The sequence below is a fragment of the Bos mutus genome, chromosome 6 (genome assembly GCF_027580195.1).
Source record: "Bos mutus isolate GX-2022 chromosome 6, NWIPB_WYAK_1.1, whole genome shotgun sequence".
Classification (NCBI taxonomy): Eukaryota; Metazoa; Chordata; class Mammalia; order Artiodactyla; family Bovidae; genus Bos; species Bos mutus.
This window is the reverse complement of record NC_091622.1, coordinates 17552850-17571824: the sequence shown is the minus strand read 5'-3', so window position 1 is coordinate 17571824 and position 18975 is coordinate 17552850. Positions and strand designations below refer to the sequence as shown.

Genomic DNA, 18975 nt, shown 5'->3' with positions numbered 1-18975 from the left:
CTGGGAAAATCTAGAGAGGCAAATGAAGACAGGGTTTACCCTTGCCGTCACGTAGATCCTAGGTACTTATCCTTTCCAATCTCTGCACAACTAAGCGTTCTAAGCGCTTCAACCAATTCCCATAGCTCTGCACAGACATGGAATATTCAGTCATCGTAAGGGTCGTAGTTCTGATTTGCAATGCGAAAATTATGAGATCTACTTACATATGCCATTCTCCAGCTTTTAGAAGAGAATTAGACACACCTTATAATTATGCCCATCACACAATTTTAAGAGTTGAAAAGTAGTGTTTAGATTATGGAATCCAAACCCTTCATTCTGAGCATTAAGAATTGAGGCCTGATTCGTAAAATACAGACTTTCCCAAAGATTTCCTCTCTCTTCAAGGATAAACCTCAGATGTCTCAGGGTTCAAAATAACATAACTCAAATGTAAGAGAAGGATTTGTTCAGAACCATCAGCAATCAAACTGTTTTATTCTTGTAAATTACTTTGCCCTGGTTGAGCCCAGGCCACTGGCAGGTGTAAAGAGGGTCATGGGGGAGAGAGCAAATCCACAGTCCTCCTCCCGCTTCAGCTTCCCAAGCCCAGGGACCCCAAAATTTGTTTTTCGTAAATGCCAAAAGTCTTTGACTCTTTTCTGTCTCTCCACCTCCTCAATGATTATTATTTTAAGGAACCACAGGAAGGCAACCATGATGTCACTGGAAAACATTTCATGAGATCCTTCACAGGGGCGAGTGAAGAAAAAACAGGCGCTAGTTATTAAGTTCTTCCTAACATGAAAACAAAGTGTTTTATGAATATTTCATTTAATGTTTACTACTATTAAGTCGCTTCAGTCGTGTCCGATTCTGTGCGACCCCATGGACTGCAGCCTACCAGGCTTCTCCGTCCATGGGATTTTCCAGGTAAGAACACTGGAATGAGTTGCCATTTCCTTCTCTAACATGAAAATGGAAAGTGAAAGTGAAGTCGCTCAGTCGTGTCCGACTCTTCTTGACCCCACGGACTGCAGCCTACCAGGCTCCTCCATCCATGGGATTTTCCAGGCAACAGTACTGGAGTGGGGTGCCATTGCCTTCTCCCATTTAATGTTTAGAGTAAATCAATAAGATAGTCAATATTTCTATTTTACAAATAAGAAAACTTTCAATAATACACTCAAAGTTGCAAAATGAATAACTAAGAGGAGTATTTGACATTGGGTCTCTCCAATGCCAAAGTCCATGCATACCTATTCACGTGGAGCTACTTAACTGTCATGCCCTACAAGATAGGACTCAGAGCAGGAGAGAAAATACAAGCTACATTTAGGGAAGAAACAGCATAGATTACAACTGCAGGGAAAAGTGAAAGGCCAAACTAAAAGACAATATTTGATCTTGATGCTGCCAGAGTAAGAAACAGACAAGAACAGATTCTGAGCTGGAAGTCTATGGCAAAGTCAGGAGGAAAACAGGGTATATTCCTCCTTCCCTGTGAAAAGCATCTGAAACACCTATAAAATCTAATGTCTCTGAATTAAATTAGTGATTTCACTTTTCAAGATACATATAAGCTAAAAGTGTATAAAATAAAGATGCTGTTGCTGCTCAATCGCTCAGTCGTGCCTGACTCTTAGCGATCTCATGGACTGTAGCCCTCCAGGCTCTCCCCTGTCCATGGGATTTCCTAGGCAAGAATACTGGAGTGGGTTGCCATTTCCTTCTCCAGGGATGCAACCCATGACTCCTGCACTGGCAGGCGGATTCTTTACCACTGTGCCACCAGGGAAGCCCAAAGTTATTTTTAATAAATCAACAGACTTTAAATGTTTTTGTGATAAAGATCCACAATTCCCTATCCAAAAATCTGAACTTCATCTTTTTCCAGCTTTAACAAGATGTAACTGACATACAACATTATGTAGGTTTAAAGTTTTCAACATGATGATGTGATACATGTACATACTACCAAAGGGATGTGTTCAATAATCTTACGGTAACCATCTGAAATCCAAAAACCATTTTTTAAAACTAACATTAGCAAAATTGATCAAAACTGACAAAGTTTATCTGTGGCCTTTGCTGATCCCAATTAATGTGGAAAAGCATTCATTTTGTTAAGAAATACTAAATGTGTTTTATGCCCCAGGCCCATAAGCAGGATTAAGTAATACATGACCCCAAGTACTTCAGATAAGAGATTGTGAATCTGTGTTGCACTATTCCAGAAACATTAATAAAATAAATGACCAGAAGACAAAATGATCAAAGAGCTCAAAGAGAGTCAAAGGTTATAATTAAAACTTGGGGGTTTATGGCTCCTATACTTAGGCTCAGATCCTAAGAGCTGTCCCTTTAGTTGTTAAAGGCTTGGAAGTGTTTATGGGGAAGAACAGGGTTTAAACCTTAATAGACTTCCTATTTACTGCTCCAGATAGCGGTGTAAAGCTTGGACTAATTAAACGAATATACTGCATCACGTGGCAGAATGCTCCTACTGTCCCTGATTAAGGGCATTTGCTCAATTAAATACAATCAGTTGCTACTAAGGAGTCATTTACTAACTGCACCAATAACTTTCAAGGCAGCTTATAATGATACACTTTCTCCAGAATTCAACCGGTAATTTTCATTCAAATGCCTTAAAGACCAAGAGAAAACTTACTGCACATGTCTACATTCCAAGATATATCTTACTTTCAGCACGTTCATGTAACACATCTTAAAAAGCATTATTTGTCCTTTATATAAATGGATTACAGCATTTAGTGAGATGGGACAATTTTTTAACATTAGAGAAGTAGCTCTCCCACCACATGCTGCCCTGCCCCCACCTACCCAATTCCTAAAATGGAATTTAGGAATCAAGCCATCAAATCTTTTACAGACTGGAAAATCAGGGACATCCTGTTGATAACCAAATAGGCTAACAGCTGCTCATCATTCTGAGAAGCATTTGTGCTGGAGAAACAAATCTGGTACCAATGCCTTCTAAATGACCTACAGAAAATGATTAAAGGAAGAGTCATTGCTTTTATTTTATTATTATTAGTTGGCAAATGAGCATTACTGGCAAACTTTGTCCTGATGTCACTGGAAAAGCTACAAAAATGAGTGTTGTGTGTGTTTTTTTAACTATAAAAAAATTCATTTGAGGCTGTGAATAAGCCAAATAAGTCAAGCACACAAGTGAGGCACTTGAGAAAAAGAAATGGATAGTTTTCAAAAGCCACTCAATATAACAGTTTAAATCCTGCCAGGTCATAAACATTAAAATATTTAATAGTTTAAAATATGGAGGTATTTGTCAGAATTTCTTAAGTTTGTTCTGTAGAAGTTCAGAAGTTAAAAATTGCCTTTGCTTGGGTACCAGATGCAGTGCTTTCTGACAAGAGCCACAGCTCTTAGCATGTAACTGACACCCCAGAGATTTACATGCAGAAACTGCTCTAATATGCCTTTATTCCCTTCTAGGAAGCCTGGGAGCTCTGTGTAGGCACGGGGCATCTTTAACCTCTTTGCCCTCCTACCGACTGCTATGGCCCCTGACAGGCTTCCAGGCAACAAGGAGCCTGATGAAAAGAAGACACAGGCTTTGGAGTCAGAAAAGCTTGAGTTTCAGGTCCATTTGCACATCTTGCTGTTTAAGATACGACCAAGATTCCCTCCTTGACCTAACTTTGATGAGGTTCCTCCAAGCTCTCAATGCCCTGACCTTCAGAATCCACCTTGTAGGGCTTATACTACCAACTGTGGCAAAAATCTTGCTAAGTCAGTCTACAGCCCCTCCATCCCCAATACATGATCAAATTCTTCATCCCTACTACCTCCAAGTGGTATGTGAACAGGCTGTCCTGCCTTCAGCAAGGATCCTGCTAGGTCCATTTAACCAGAATCATCCCATACCCGTTGTTTCTGATGTTTCCTTCTAGTAATTTTCCAGCCACTGACCACCACTCTGCTCCTTGGCTATAAATCTCCACTTGACCATGATGGTTTCAACTGAGCCCAGGTCTCTGTTTCGGTCTCTTATCCCCATGCCGCAATAGTCCCCGAATAAAAATCTATTTTTACTGCTTTAATTACTGCCCAGCTTCAGTTTTCCTGTACAGACCATAGTTACATTACTTGGTCTCTCTGAGCTTCAGTAACTTCAGCTGTAAAATGGAAATAACAGCTATCTCACTGAACTGTTGTGGGGATGAGGTTATATAATATGCACAAAGAATCTGCTCGGTATATGATAGCCACATATTCAGGCATTCAAGAAATGGTTATTTTCATTTGTCTTCATATTCTTTATTTGAGCTTTATCCTGTCAAACACCAATGGATATTCCAAATCAGAGGATCCATGCTCTGATGTGGAGTCTGTTAGGAAGTTGGTCATCCCAGGCTCTCTGCCATAATCAAAACACTACAACTTCACACAGATGGATGAGCAGCCTTGAGATGTACACAGCTCCCCTGAGACAGGGACAGAATCCCAGGGATGTTAAGAACTTGCAGCAACACAGTTTGTTACTGTTTTTTAAGGCAGTTGATATTAATTACCATGTATTGTCACAAGCTAGGCAATGTGTTACTGATTTATATTTATTCTATTTACTTCTCACAACAACAGTTAAAAAAAAATAGGCAGATGTGACTACTACCATGAGGCGGGACGAGATGGTTGGATAGCATTACCGACTCAATAGATGTGAGTCTGATCAAACTCCAGGCGATAGTGAAGGCCAGGGAAGCCTGGACTGCTGCAATGCATGCAACTGCAAAGAGTTGGACATGACTTCAAAACTGAACAACAATGAGGCAGCCATCAGAAGAATACAGAGTAAGGGAATTTCCTGGTGGCCCAGTGGTTAGGACTCCACACTTCCAATGCAAGGGGCACAGGTTTGATCGCTGGTTGGGCACTAAGATCCAGCACGTTATGCGGTGTGTCCAAAAAAAAAAAAAAAGAGTTAAGAATATAGATTAAACAAGGGCTTCATAAGTAGCACTAGCGGTAAAGAACCTGCCTGTCAATGCAGGGGACAAAAGAGAGGTGGGTTTGAGCCCTGAGTCAGGAAGATCCCCTGGAGGAGGGCATGGCAACCCACTCCAGTATTCTTGCCTGGAAAATCCCATGGACAGAGGAGCCTGGCAGATCACAGTCCATGGGTCAAAGAGTCGGACACAATTGAAGCGACTGAGCACGCACGCACAGATTAAACAACGATAATCACAACACACAACTGTGGTTTGTGACAAATGAAAAATAAGTTTGAAAAGCCCTGTACTAAAGATTCTACCTCTGATAACAATGTCAGCCAAGGCCATCCTAAATCACTGTTTTGTAACTTCTATAGGATACTTTAAGAATTTATTTCCAGTCTGTTTTCCAAAAATCTGTGGCCACATATTTTAATTTTATATGATAAGATAAAAGAAAAACATTCTGTGGCAGTTAGAGCCCATGGCTCTGGAACCAGACTATCTCAACACTACCGTGTGATCTTGAACAGGTATGTTAACCCCTCTACCTCAGTTTCCTCATCTCTGAATTGAGAATAATAATCATCTATCTGTTCTCTGAGCGTCGTTCTAAGGATGAAGTTAGCTGATACACGTAAAGCACTTGGAACACTTGTCTGCCGGAAGCGCTCAATAAAAACAGACTATTCTTACATTCTCAATCATGGTATATACATACAACCCATTTACTTCTCCATTTCCTCTTCAGTGAAACTGGTTCGATGAAAATATTTTAGAGGTTGGTTAAGAAATAGTAGATGTTGCCAGCCAATTTTCTAACGTGGTTGAATTTTAGCGATACATTCTCATCAGCAGTGTATTTCTTGTATTTCAGTGTACTTCACAGTGACTTAGCATAAGAAACAGTAGAAGTATATACAGGACACTTGGTTACATACAGCCAGAGGACCAAAATGGCTCAAATGAAACAAGTAACCACGTTTAGCTAAAGAAATACACTGCTGATGAGAATGTATCGCTAAAATGGTACAAACACGTTCGAAAATTGGCTGGCAACATCCACCAAAGCTGCGCAAAGGCTCACCCCTAGAATATCTAGAATTCTAGGTATTAAACCAACAGAAATGCCCACGAAAAGTCATGCACGAACATCTTCACGCCAGTACTATTCTTAATAGCAAACAACTGGAAACTGTGACGCCCATCAACAGTACTGGGTGCAGTGACATGACAGGATACTCCACGGGGCAGAGAGTGACCAACTACAACCAGCTACACAGAAGAGTAAGGTGAGTCTCACCAACATACGCAAAGGGAAAGAAGCCAAATGCCAGAGCAGGCACAGTGTGATTTCAGTTATAAAAGCATGAGGAAAGGCTGGACTAGGCGCCGTGATACAATGCCCAGGCCCCCAAGGGAAGAAGGACTGCTTCCCCACTTTGAGGAGGGCTGCCAGCACACACCCGGCAGGCTGTCAGCCCTCTTTAGAAATTGCCCCTGCAGAAAGAAGACGCAGCGGTCAAAGGCAGGCCCCCTCCCTGGGCAGCCAACCACTGGTCAACACAGAGGTTTAAGTGACTACTTTTTGTGCTACTGAAAGCATCTTTGAAGGGCCTTTCCAGAAGCCCACCCAGGATCAACTCAGGCTTCCACTAAGACCAAACTGCAGCTCAGCTTCTCCTCCAGCCCAACTCTGCTCCCTGCCTTTCTCTTTCTTCCGCAAGTGCTGCTTCCAAGAGCTATCCTCCTGAAGGCTCATCTCTCTCTTAGAGTCTGCTTCCCAGAATTTCCAATGAGCTCATGGGATCTACGCTGTGAGAAGTGAGGACGGTGACGACTATGGCGGGGAGGACGGAGGGGAGAGGAGAGGGCAGGATGCAGATCGTCAAGGGTGCTGGTAACAGTCTTTTCACCTGTCTGGGTGCTGGTCACACGACTGTTTAAACGGGAAAAATTCATTTAATTGTATACCTGGGAAATGTGCACTTTCTCCTTTGTATATTATAGTTCAATATGAAGTTAAAAGCAAATAAGACAAGTAAGAAAATAAGGAGAATGAGACAGAACCTTAAAGAATATTTAGTCCCACCTCCTGGTGCATGCCTTAAATTACCCTTTTCTGGGAGCTTAAAACGTAGCTCAGAGAAGTCGAACCTAAGATTAGGTGGCAAACCAGGCCAAGGATGGTCCAAGAGCCTATGCTGTTTTAACCAGACCACACTCTCGGGTGTAGCTGCTGCTGCTGCTGCTGCTGCTAAGTCGCTTCAGTCGTGTCCGACTCTGTGCGACCCCAGAGACGGCAGCCCACCAGGCTCCTCCATCCCTGGGATTCTCCAGGCAAGAACACTGGAGTGGGTTGCCATACAGGAGTCAAATCTGAGGCCGTGAGAGGGCTTGCTGCAGCCAGCTCACCTCATCAGCTTTGCCTTGCAAGAAGGAAGACTCTGAGGAAAGCCAAAATGCAGGCACCCAAGGGCACCTTTAGGTACCTTGATCTCTGAATTTTCCTCAAGAGACACACCTGGCTCTAAAATGACGGGACTTAAAAACTGTGTTTTTTTTTTTTTTTAACTTAAACTTATTTATTTTAATTGGAGGCTAATTACTTTACAATATTGTATACAAAACAGCATGTTTGACCCTGTGTGGTGCTCTCTCTTCTGTTTTTATTATTTGTCTATCCCCTCGTTGCCACCTTCTCAAAAGCAGTTTTTAGTTTATTTAGGTAATAAAATGTCATACCTTCCCTTTCAGACAGGAATCAGAAACACAAATGGGACAAAATATGTCCTCAGTAGGCCAAGATTAATTCTTTCATTTTCCTCACTGGCTCTTAATGAAGTTATTGATAAACAGCCCTGACCCCTAAATTCATTTCCATCACTCCCACATTGAAAACCACTCATGTGGTAATTCTGGAGAACTTCATTCCAAATGATTCCCTTAAAATGATGGTGATGAAGACAGAACCAAAAAAGAGGTTGGGAAACTACTGGAACAAATTGTTACTTTATTTCCAAAGTAACTCAGGAGAGAGGGGAGTGCATGTACCTGTGACTGATACATGTTGACAAATGGCAGAAACCCACACAGTATTGTAAGGCAATTATCCTCCAATTGAAAATAAACTCTAAAAATAAATAATATCTTAAAAAATATGGATGCAAAAATCATAAATAAATATTAACAAATAGAGAAAAAATAAGATGTAAGAACTAAAGACACGGTGATCTCTGGGAAACTAAAACAGCTTTCAGCACCCAATTCTTATGAATATTTTATACCAACAAAGAGGGAAGATTATGAGGAATTCTACCTGATGTCTTCTAATATATTATTCAGGCTGATCCAAGAGAAGAATCAAATACCCTGTAAACTTTTAGCCTGCTGTTACTGTAATTTTCTGTCAGTATTTCTTAGATAAAAAATATACAACCCCACAACTAAGCTCCAATAAAAATTTTCAGGCTTGATCCCAAGGAACAGCCAAACATGTTTTATTTCCTTAAAAAAAAATTTTTTTTAAGGAAGCTATCACAGAGTATCTACAACTAAATTGTTTTTATCCTTCTAAAAGGGTTTGCCTCCCAAACATACCTAGTAAGTAAATTCATCTCCCTTCAAAGTGAAAACGAGAAAGAATGCAATAATAATGTGCATTTCATTCTTTATCTTAAAACTCTCAATACGAAGCTGGCTAGGAATTTTTCACACACTGTTTTTCAGGACATTCACTGATTTATCCACTTATTCAAACAAATATTTTTTGAAAGCCAACTCTACCTTGAAGCAAAAACCTAAGTCTTCTTCCTTATGTATGGTTATAAAAAGATCTCAAAACGTTCCTTTTGACTGCTAAGTAGAACTCTAGAACTCTACTCCACCCAAAATCAAGAAGCAATTTTATTTCCTGACTCGATTAGTCCTTCAATAGAGAACAGATGAAGAATGTTTTCTTTAAAGATACCATCCTTTTCTTCCCACTCAAATACCAGAAGCAAAAATCAGGCCGATTCTGTCCCCTGGGAAGAGTGACTTAGAACTTTGTTAAAGGGATAAGATGCATGCTGTCAGATCTGTGTAACAAGGGCCAGACAACAGCCTGTGTCATACAGACTCAAGGTTGCCCAGCCCTCTGTCTGCAAGGAACTTTCCCTCCTTCACGACTGGGACCACAAACCACCGTAAGAGCAAGAGAACCTCTCCCTGCCTTCCCATTCCTAACAAGACTGCCTCCTGAGGGCCACCTCTAGAGCGCATCCCCAACAGAGCAGGTGAGTACTCCAGCCTCATGTTCAGAACAGATCTATGATCGGAGGAAATATCCAAAGATAAGTTTGTTGTGGCTACCTGCTGTGTTACTAACAGTGGTTTCAACACTGCTGCAGAGCAAATCTTAAAAGCTATCTACCTCAGTTGGTCCAGCATACATCATGGGAGACGGGAAGATGGCCACCACCGTGGTCTCAGGATTCAGGACTCCTTCCTCCAGCACTGCAGCATGCTGCTTCATCCGCCACATCAGAGGGACATCATCATCCTTTGTCCAGCCCCCAAGGGGGTGAAGCAGAAGGACAGGGCGCCGGTAGCCCCTCTCCAGAAGCTGCCTGTGGGTGTCCTGCATTAACAGAGCGTGGCCATTGTGTACCGGGTTGCGGAGTTGAAAGGCAAAGACAGCATCTGAAAGAGAATTTCAGAGTTAAGAACAGCACATTTCCAATGCTACCTTCCAAAAGATAAGCAATTCTTGATGCTCAGGATTAAGCAAACCTGTATGCTCAGAATCAGAAACGGGGGGAAAGCATGTACTGCGCTGACCACTTACTTCAAGGCAGCCTGATACAGTGACTATTAGTTTACACATCTTACAAGCCTCAGGATGTGTCACATAATAGTAATGGGCTTATAACAATTATTTTCTGCATTCATGGGCAACCTGAGGATGAAAATCAGACTGTCTGGCCCGAACACATCTCAGTTCAATGGCCTACAATGCATATAAATTCTTGGTCTATGCCTTAATAATCCATCAGGTCAATCCCATCATCAGATCTAAGACAGTCCTTTATTAAAGAAAGACAGAAATGCAGAGGTTAGAAAATTTACTTACTATCTAAATAAGTTCATTTATACTGATTACTCTAATTGACTGTAATGCTATCCAGTTGTTCTGTGACGCCAGGTCTAGATTTTGGATTACTGTTTATGTGCTAAACCGCTCAGTCATGTCTGACTGTTTGCGACCCCGCGAACTGTAGCCCGCCAGGCTCCTCTGTCCATGGGATTCTCCAAGCCAGAATACTAGACTGGGTTGCTATGCCCTGCTCCAGGGGATCTTCCCAACCCACGGACCGAACCCAGGTCTCCCACAATGCAGGTGGATTCTTTATCATCTGAGCCATGCAACAACAATATCCCTTTCAAAGACCATTGCTATTACTCAAATGTTGAAAAGTGCTGAATAAATTAAAGTGGTTGACTATGTATCTTCTGCTTACAACCCTGGCTTCACTCCTACCTGGGGCTCTTGCTGTCAGGAGACCTTTCTCAGAAGGCATGGCTCTTTGGGGTCATAGAGTAATTTTACAGAACAGAGTAACAACCCAGTAAGAGGAGTTCTAAAATCTAATCTAGACTCAGAGAGGAACATCTTCCCCTCCCCTAATAATTTTAGGCTGAATTGTATAATATCCCCAATCTATTCTCAGTTCTAACCCTCTTCTATCACGGCAACAAAAGGCACAGAAAGAAAACTATGGCACCTAGTTGACCAGGAGGTTTTTGGGGACACATTGTGTGACGTCCCAAGACTGAGAGCATCATCACTGTGCTATGAAGTTCTCCAGTTACCTTTTATAAATGAACAAGGCTGGTTTACACCAAAGAAATAGCTAGCAGGACATAAGGTACAAAAAAGAAATCTTAATACAAATATGTGCGTATCTAAAATTAATGGGCTTCCCTGCTGGCTCAGATGGTAAAGTATCTGCCTGCAATGCTGGAGACCCGGGTTCGATCCCTGGGTCAGGAAGATCCCCTGGAGAAGGAAATGGCAACCCACTCTAGTACTCTTTCCTGGAGAATCCCATGGACAGAGGGGCCTGGTAGGCTACTGTCCATGGGATCGCAAAGAGTCGGACACAACTGAACGACTTTACTTACTTATCTAAAATTATCCTGCTTTAAGGAAACAGGAGGAGGGGTAATATCACAGTTTTTCTGTCCTTCTAAAAACACTTCAAATTATAGATATCAAAAGATTTCAAAACATCCCTTATTATATAGAACTCCCCTTGCCCAAGACCAAGAGTGAATCTTACTTCCTAATTATCATACTCCAGTCTTTCCAAAAAACAACAAAGACTGTCTCCTGAACACACACACTTCCACTGTTCCACTTACCCTGCATTCTGATTCTGGCCTCGATCTCATCAGTAAGTTTAGTTCTCTCCCCTCTCTTCCCTTCCCTTTACCCATTCTTTGTAAACAGCCTTGAAGAACAACAGACACTTACTAGGCATTAAGGAATCCTACTCCTGAGCTGATGTGTTACTGCACTGATGGGGAGGTGGGGGGCAAGTAGCTCAGGCTTGGACCACGGGGAGGAAAGAGACTAGGAGCACTCTGGGAGCCAGCACAAGCCTGCGGCACCGGGGCCAAGGAGACGCCTGCCTGAGTGGGGTCAGTGGGGCTAGAGCTGAGGAGACAGCTTGTCTGACTGGGAGACGGCACCACACGTGGAGGAACGGCAAGTAAGTAAATCCACGGAAGATGATGGGAGCCGGGATTCTGACTGTAGGAGAGGAAAGGCAAAAATACCAAAAAGGAGAAAGGCTAGAAAAGACCATGTGGTATTGGATTAGGGTTGAAAATAACAGGATGACCTGCCTGATGGCTTTCAGCTGTATGGATAGATGTATTCAGGAATAGATACTTGTGTGAGTATACATGTTTATTTTTTGGTTCTGTCCACTGAAAGGTCCTACAAGCAGTGGCAAAGAGCAAAACTAAAGCCCAAATTTTGCAACCTAAATACTACCCCCTATTTAAATAAACCAGGCTTCCTTGGCAGAAATGGCCAGTTCTAGGGCAGGTGTGGAAAGTACAACATGAGATAGAATGTCTTTTATACCGTAAAGAAAGGAAGTGCTCAGAGAAGGATGATGACATGTCAAAGGATACAGCAACCAGGACATGTCAAGGGACGCAGCCCCAGAAGCCAACCTAGGACAAGCTAAACATCAAAGTAAATAATAATTAATGGTTTGAAAACCACTGAGTAAAAGAGGAGTCTATGAATCCAGAAAGAATAAAATAAATGAAAAAAAAACATTGAAGAAGAAGTGGAAACTCTAACTTACAGTATAGAAGGTCAACTAACAAACATAATCAGAACGACAGAATTAGAAAAATCACCGTGTTTGCAGCATGCTAAAACTAACAGATAAAAATTTGATAACAATGGGATATTTATCGAGTCTCAAAATCTCTCCCCCAAAATACTTGTTAGTATGTACAAAATAACTTGTTAATGTTACAGCAGGAAAAACCTGGTAAACACGACCTTTAACACTAAAAGTTAACTTTTAAAAAAGCTAAGCTCATCTGTAAGAGGACAAATTAAAATCGTGAGCCACAAAATATGATGTGCCAATGATTCGGCCTTGCTTCCTATGGGATTCCTGACTAAATGTGTAACTAGAACCTAAACATGAGAAACAGCAGATAAACCAAAGCTGAGAGACCGTCAAGAAAGTAACTAACAGGCACTCTTCAGAAATGCCAAGTCTGTGAGCGACACAAGACAGACTAAGTGACTGGCCTGAATGAGGCCGACTGAAGACACGGCTGACGTCGGGAAGCACAGTGAAAGGTGGCAAAGGGAAGACTTCCGTTGTCACTGTTGGTTCTGTGATAAAGAACCAACTGGAACAACGGCATGATGGAGTGCAGGACCCAGATTGGTCTCATATCAGTGTATTTTTCTGTGTTTGATGAGCACACTGAGGTTAGGCAGGAGACTGTCCTTATTTTCAGTAAATACATGCGGAAATAACTAAGGGGTAATGAGACATTGTGTCTGCAACTTTCAAAGAAAGTGAGAATGAAAAGGCAAATAAACATAATGTTAATTATGGGATCTGGGTAAAATATACAGGAGCTCTTGGTACTATTATAATTTTTCTATAGATTTTAAAAATTATTTCAAAACAAAACGTTAAAAAACAAAGTAAAAAATTATGATGGGAAACATGAACTGATTACAATGTGTGAATTTTACTTAGATCCTAATTCAAACTATAAAAACAAGAAATGTTAACTACTATGAAATTATCAGAAATACAAACATTGACTAGATATTTGATAGTATTGTGTGTGTGCTCAGTCACTCAGTCGTGTCCAACTCTGTGTGACCCCACAGGCTGTAGCCCACCAGGCTCCTCTGTCCATGGGATTTTCCAGGCAAGAATACTGGAGCGGGTTGCCATGCCCTCCTACAGGAGATCTAACAGACCCAGGGATCAAACCCAAGTCTCCTGCACCTTCAGCATTGCTGCTGCTGCTAAGTCGCTTCAGTCATGTCTGACTCTGTGCAATCCCATAGACGGCAGCCCACCAGGCTCCCCCGTCCCTGGATTCTCCAGGCAAGAACACTGGAGTGGCTTGCCATTTCCTTCTCCAATGCATGAAAGTGAAAAGTGAAAGTGAAGTCGCTTAGTCGTGTCCGACTCTAGCGACCCCATGGACCGCAGCCTACCAGGCTCCTCCGTCCATAGGATTTTCTAGGCAAAAGTACTGGAGTGGGGTGCCATTGCCTTCTCCGTTCAGCATTGCAGGCAGATTCTTTACTGCTGAGCCATTGGGGAAGCCTATTTGATAGTATTAATAAAGCTATTATTATTTAGGTGCAACCGTGATATCATGGCTCTATTTTTAAAGTCCTAACTTTTAAGAAATACTTTCTGAAATATTCAGATGGAAATGACATGAGGTCTGAGATGTGCTTCAGAATAACATGCAGGCATGCAGTGGGGTAAGCAGCAGCACAAGGGAAACACGATTAGTCAAGAGTTGGTACAACTGAATTTGGGGTGGAGGTAAATGGGGACTCATTCTTACTATTATAAACGTAAAGTGTTACTTTAAAGTGTTACTTCAGATTCTTACCAAGGAAGCCTAATATATCTACTTACAAATATAAGTAGCATATATTTGAAGTTTTCTCTAAACATTTTTAAAAGTGAAGATACACACGGAAGAAGCACTGTTTTGGAACAGGATATTTACAGTTTCAAATCACAAGTCTAGCAGTTTTTAACCATAGACTGTGGTCTTTAAGGTCTTAATTTCACTTGTGACATCTTCCTAGTGGGGCGATACTAAAGTTACTGTTATGAAGATAATATAAAGTACCCAGCACGGTGAGATGCACACTGCAGTCACTTAATAAATCTAAGTTCCTTAAGACAATTCATTCTTTAAAAAAAAAAAAAAAAAAACAGAAAAGCATCATATCTAAAAGTTCCTGGCAGGAAAATTGAACCCACTGTTCTACTGGTGGCTCCAGGTCTACTGCAGACGAATACCCCAGTGAGTGTTTAAAGATGAGGGTGCATTAGCTCTGCGCTGGGACATGCAGCCGTCGCTGTCCTTAATGAGGAACAGGTGTCTGTGAGCAGGACCCCTGGGTAATACATCTCAGGTGTGTGATGACTACATTCCTAGGCTTCAGTCAGGGCAAATCTCATTCTGTAAGATCGCCATTTTGCAAGATTATTTATATGACAGGATGTGCAAAAGGAAACATAAAAAATAAATTCTGTCTCAAATACACATATTTCACAGGTTCTAATAATTCACCTACCTAGGCTTCCTTTCCAAAAAGAATTAATCTAGCTCCACATGGACATTTAACAGATAAAGTTAAGATGAATGACTTCTTAAAAGTTTACATTAGCAGCATATAAAGGATTTTACTGCCAAAATTTCTTCCAGGTAGAATTATTTCCTTGTTACCAGGTCCATTCAGAAATGCAGTGATCATTTGGTCTGCCCATTTTTTTCTTCCCCGTATTACCAGGCTTTTCCTAAACTTCCAGTCTTTTCAATCCCTTATAACTATTTATCAATGAATTACCCAAATGGTTTTAACTGTCTGTAGCTGCAGACTGCATTTTCATCCCTACCATCTGGTTTCTCCACTAAAGAACTTACATGGATGAACAATGTAACAGGAGTAACTGATCCATTGGAAGCTTACATTCCCAAGGTATTGTCCCAACTAACATAACCCAACATGCATCACTATTAAATTTTCCTCCATCAATTTTCCATCAAGGATGGACAAAGAATAATGGGCTACTATGGACCTTGGCCCACTGATACTTACAGCAACTCTCAATAATTTTTCACATTCTCATCCCCATTTCCTAAAGGACAGTGAATTCCCTATTGTCACACCATAACTGGTATAAAATATTTACCTTTTAACTTATAACTCCTAATGGCTTAGTTTAAGACTGAATGCTTTACCAAAGATCAGAGTTTCAACTGTGTTTGAAAATGGGACATTACCTACAAAATGACTGAAGCTTAATAGTAACATTTATGATTTCCATTTCTTTCTAGCCCTCTGTCCTCATTCCTGGGATGTGTGTGTGCGCCTGTGTTAGTTGCTGAGTCATGTCCAATTCTCTGTGACCACATGGACGGTAGCCTGCCAGGCTCCTCTGTTCGTGGTACTCTCTAGGCAAGAATATTATGATTTCCATCTCTTTTTAGCCCTCTGCCTTCATTTCTGGGAAAGGACCAGGAATTCTATTATTTTGGCTTATAGAAAGTACACTGTGAAGTTGCTAATGCTGTGCACAAAAGCAAACTTTTTCCTTCAAGAGCTGGAGTGAATATTTTACGCTTTTCAGGCTATGGGGTTTCTGCTGCAACTACTCAAATCTGCACGAGTAGTGCAACAATAGTCACAGAACGATGCATAAACGAGTGAGTGTGGATATTTCCCAATAAAACTTTATTTACAAGAACAAGCAGTAGGCCAGATCTGGCCTGCAGGCTGTAACTTACTGACGTCTCAAAGACAAATGAAATTTGGGTGATGGAAGTGAAAACACTACAGCCAAGCCACCTGGTGAGATCAAAAGTGTGGAAGCAGGAAGGCAGACGTGTCTGAGGACACAGAATTATCCATTTTGTCAAAGATGGATACGAAGCCTAGCACGTGGTATCACACAGAATTCTGAAACACAGGTTAGGAAGCATACTGCATTCCAAACAGAGGCTATGCATTTATCAGCCATAGTTCAGAGAGAACTGGCCTAGGAGACTGTGCAGGGTTGATGTGGGTGAGAGTCAGGGGGTGGAGTGGAGAGACAGCAAAACCAGAAGGCTGCTGCAGAGAAACATGTGCCCCACATTTTCCATATAAAGTAAACCATCCTCCAGACTTCCACTGCCTCTGCTCACCCAATGTGTTCCTCCCCCAGCATACAGGCAGGCTCCTGTGACAGATCACAACCCACACCCTGTGCGTGGGGTCATATACCGTAACCACATGGCAACAGTGAAGACAGGTGCTACCCTCACAACACGGGAGACCTGGGTTCAATCCCTGGGTCAGAAAGATCCCCTGGAAAAGGGAATGGGTAGCCACTCCAGTATTCTTGCCTGGAGAATTTCATGAACAGAGGAGCCTGGCAGGCCATAGTCCAAGGGGTCGCAAACAGTCAGACACAAATGACTAACACATACATACAAATGAAATACTGAAGAAAATTTGGAGAGAAAAGAACCAACCCAAATGCATGATCTTAATATAATTGGTTTGGGTTTTTTGCAGTCTCCTAGTTTTTCTCCTTATGCATACATTTTTACACAGATGTGATCAAATGCGTATGACATTTTATACTCTGCTTGGCCCATTTTAGTCTAATCACCTGTTTCTGACATCTTGTAGTCCTCTCAGAACCATAAGGTTCACTGCTGGGTCCTATGACATTCTTTCTTTACAGACTCATTCAGGAAACTTACCCCTCTGCCTGGATTCAATTACCATGTGCATACAGATGGCTTCTGTTAGCTGCATCTCTAAGTCCTGACCTTCCAACTCATCAGTTACAGAGACTTATTACTAAAAACATTTCAATAGATATTGCTCATTACCGCTCCCACCCCCTCAATTTCTCCACCTTCACTATTACCCGCATATCTCAAGCCAAAAGCAGGCCCAGCTCCCCAGACATCTATGTTTCATGCCTAAGTAAGGACGAACCCCACAGTACAGCTTCTCTCCTTCTCCTCTGCATTCGATACCAGCCAGGAGCCAACACATTATGTTCAGTACAGTGTGATCCCTGCCCTGCAGCAGGTGGAAGGGGAAGAAGACAGTGGGGAAGCTTCTTCTGAGACTGCACTGACATGCGATGGGGAAGGAATGGCTCCAGAGTGTTTCCTGGTGGTGGAAGGAGGGTGGACCCCAACCGCCTGGATACAGGCAGGGCACAGGCTGCCTGACCGAGCATCACGGTCCTGGAACACAATGCGGCATACTGAAAACACCTGGGCCGGGCCCCTGCACTGTAGTTCCTCAGCAAAGGGCCCAGGGACGGCAGCAGGTTCCCAGCAGAGCTGCCGTGAGCCACGAATGGACTGGTCAGCAGGGGAGTGCTCCAAACTCCTTCCCCCAGATTTCTCAGAACTGCGCTTCGCTGCCCAGCCCACAGGCAGAGTCCTGGACTGCAGCCCAACCGCTAAACCCAGAATTACAACATCTTCCTGCTTCCTTCCTTTCAACTTCTCTGAAAACTGTCCTACATACAGCACTAATTAATAAGTCTTCTCTTTCAGTCCTAGGCAAGCTCTACTATCTGCCATTTTACTCCAAAACTGTAAGTACAGGCATTTCTGATTTTCCTCAAATCAGTGTAATAGCTGAACAAGAGTCCTGAGAACAGTGCCACGGCTGCCAGGGGAGAGGGGAGAGGTGAGGGCACTCTGTTTATTTCCGTGGGAGATTTTTTAAGATAGTTGGAAACAAACAAACAAAAAACTAGTTTGATCCCCCTCCTCCCTCGGGCCTGTCATAAATCACCAGTCTTTCTTTTACTTGAACTGCTCATGAGGGAATAAAGAAAAAAAAATCCACAAGACAGAGATAGGCCACTTGAGTAAATACGAATAGACTAGAATTTTTCACAAACAGGGACTCTCACACCCCAAACATGGCAGCAAGTTGTTTTCTTTCTTCAAAGTGCTTTCAAATTAACGTGAAAAGTAATGTTGAATATAAAGCTTTTTGCCAAATAGACCCTGTACTGTCTGCTCTGCATTCACCTTCCCCTCTAGTCCATGTCTCCTGTGCATGTGTGTGTGCGTGCACACGTGTGTGTGCACGTGTGTGTCCAGGGGCAGGGGGAGGACTGCACGCCTACCTCCCCAAGGCAGACCCCAACAGGCAAGCAGAGGATGGAGGAGAAAACATCTGCCCCCAGCATGGTGACCACAGCCACGCCCACACCCCAACTATCTCCTGCCTGCTACCCTTCCCTGCAGTGCCAGCCTTCTCTTTCCCCACTTAAGAAACCATGTCAAGAATGGTAATACTACCCCAAATTGCTAGTCCCCAAATGCCTCGTCATTCCTTGGCAGCTCCCTTAACCTTGACCACCCGTCTTTAAATACTCACTTTGTCAGATAATGCTCACAGCCTCATCTGAGTGTGCCCTGACCCGGCTGATAGAGGCTCTGTCACCCAACCTCAGATTGTAGCATCTCCTGCTCACTGCCTTGTGGCAGTGCCTTCAGAGGCAGACGATCTGCTTCCGCCTCAGCTTCCTCATGTATCTATCATTCCCAACTTTGCCTAAGATATCTATCTACTGTTTCTATCAATTCATTTAAAATATGGTCTGGTTCAATAAACTCTACAAGGCTTTTTCAGATGTATTCAGCACTGTGCTAGCACACACTAGCTTGAAAGGAATTATGCCAATATTTC

At 42.3% G+C, this 18975-nt stretch overlaps 1 protein-coding gene across 2 annotated transcripts in view; it reads right to left on the bottom strand.

Moving 5' to 3' along the window:
• The window catches only part of PAPSS1 (3'-phosphoadenosine 5'-phosphosulfate synthase 1), a 121521-nt gene that overhangs the window by 30144 nt on the left and 72402 nt on the right, over positions 1–18975 (bottom strand). For both annotated transcript variants that reach the window (XM_070372042.1, XM_070372043.1), the window contains exon 10: positions 9379–9647. In XM_070372042.1, coding sequence (XP_070228143.1) covers positions 9379–9647 — 269 coding nt within the window. The remainder of the gene's footprint in view (positions 1–9378; positions 9648–18975) is intronic.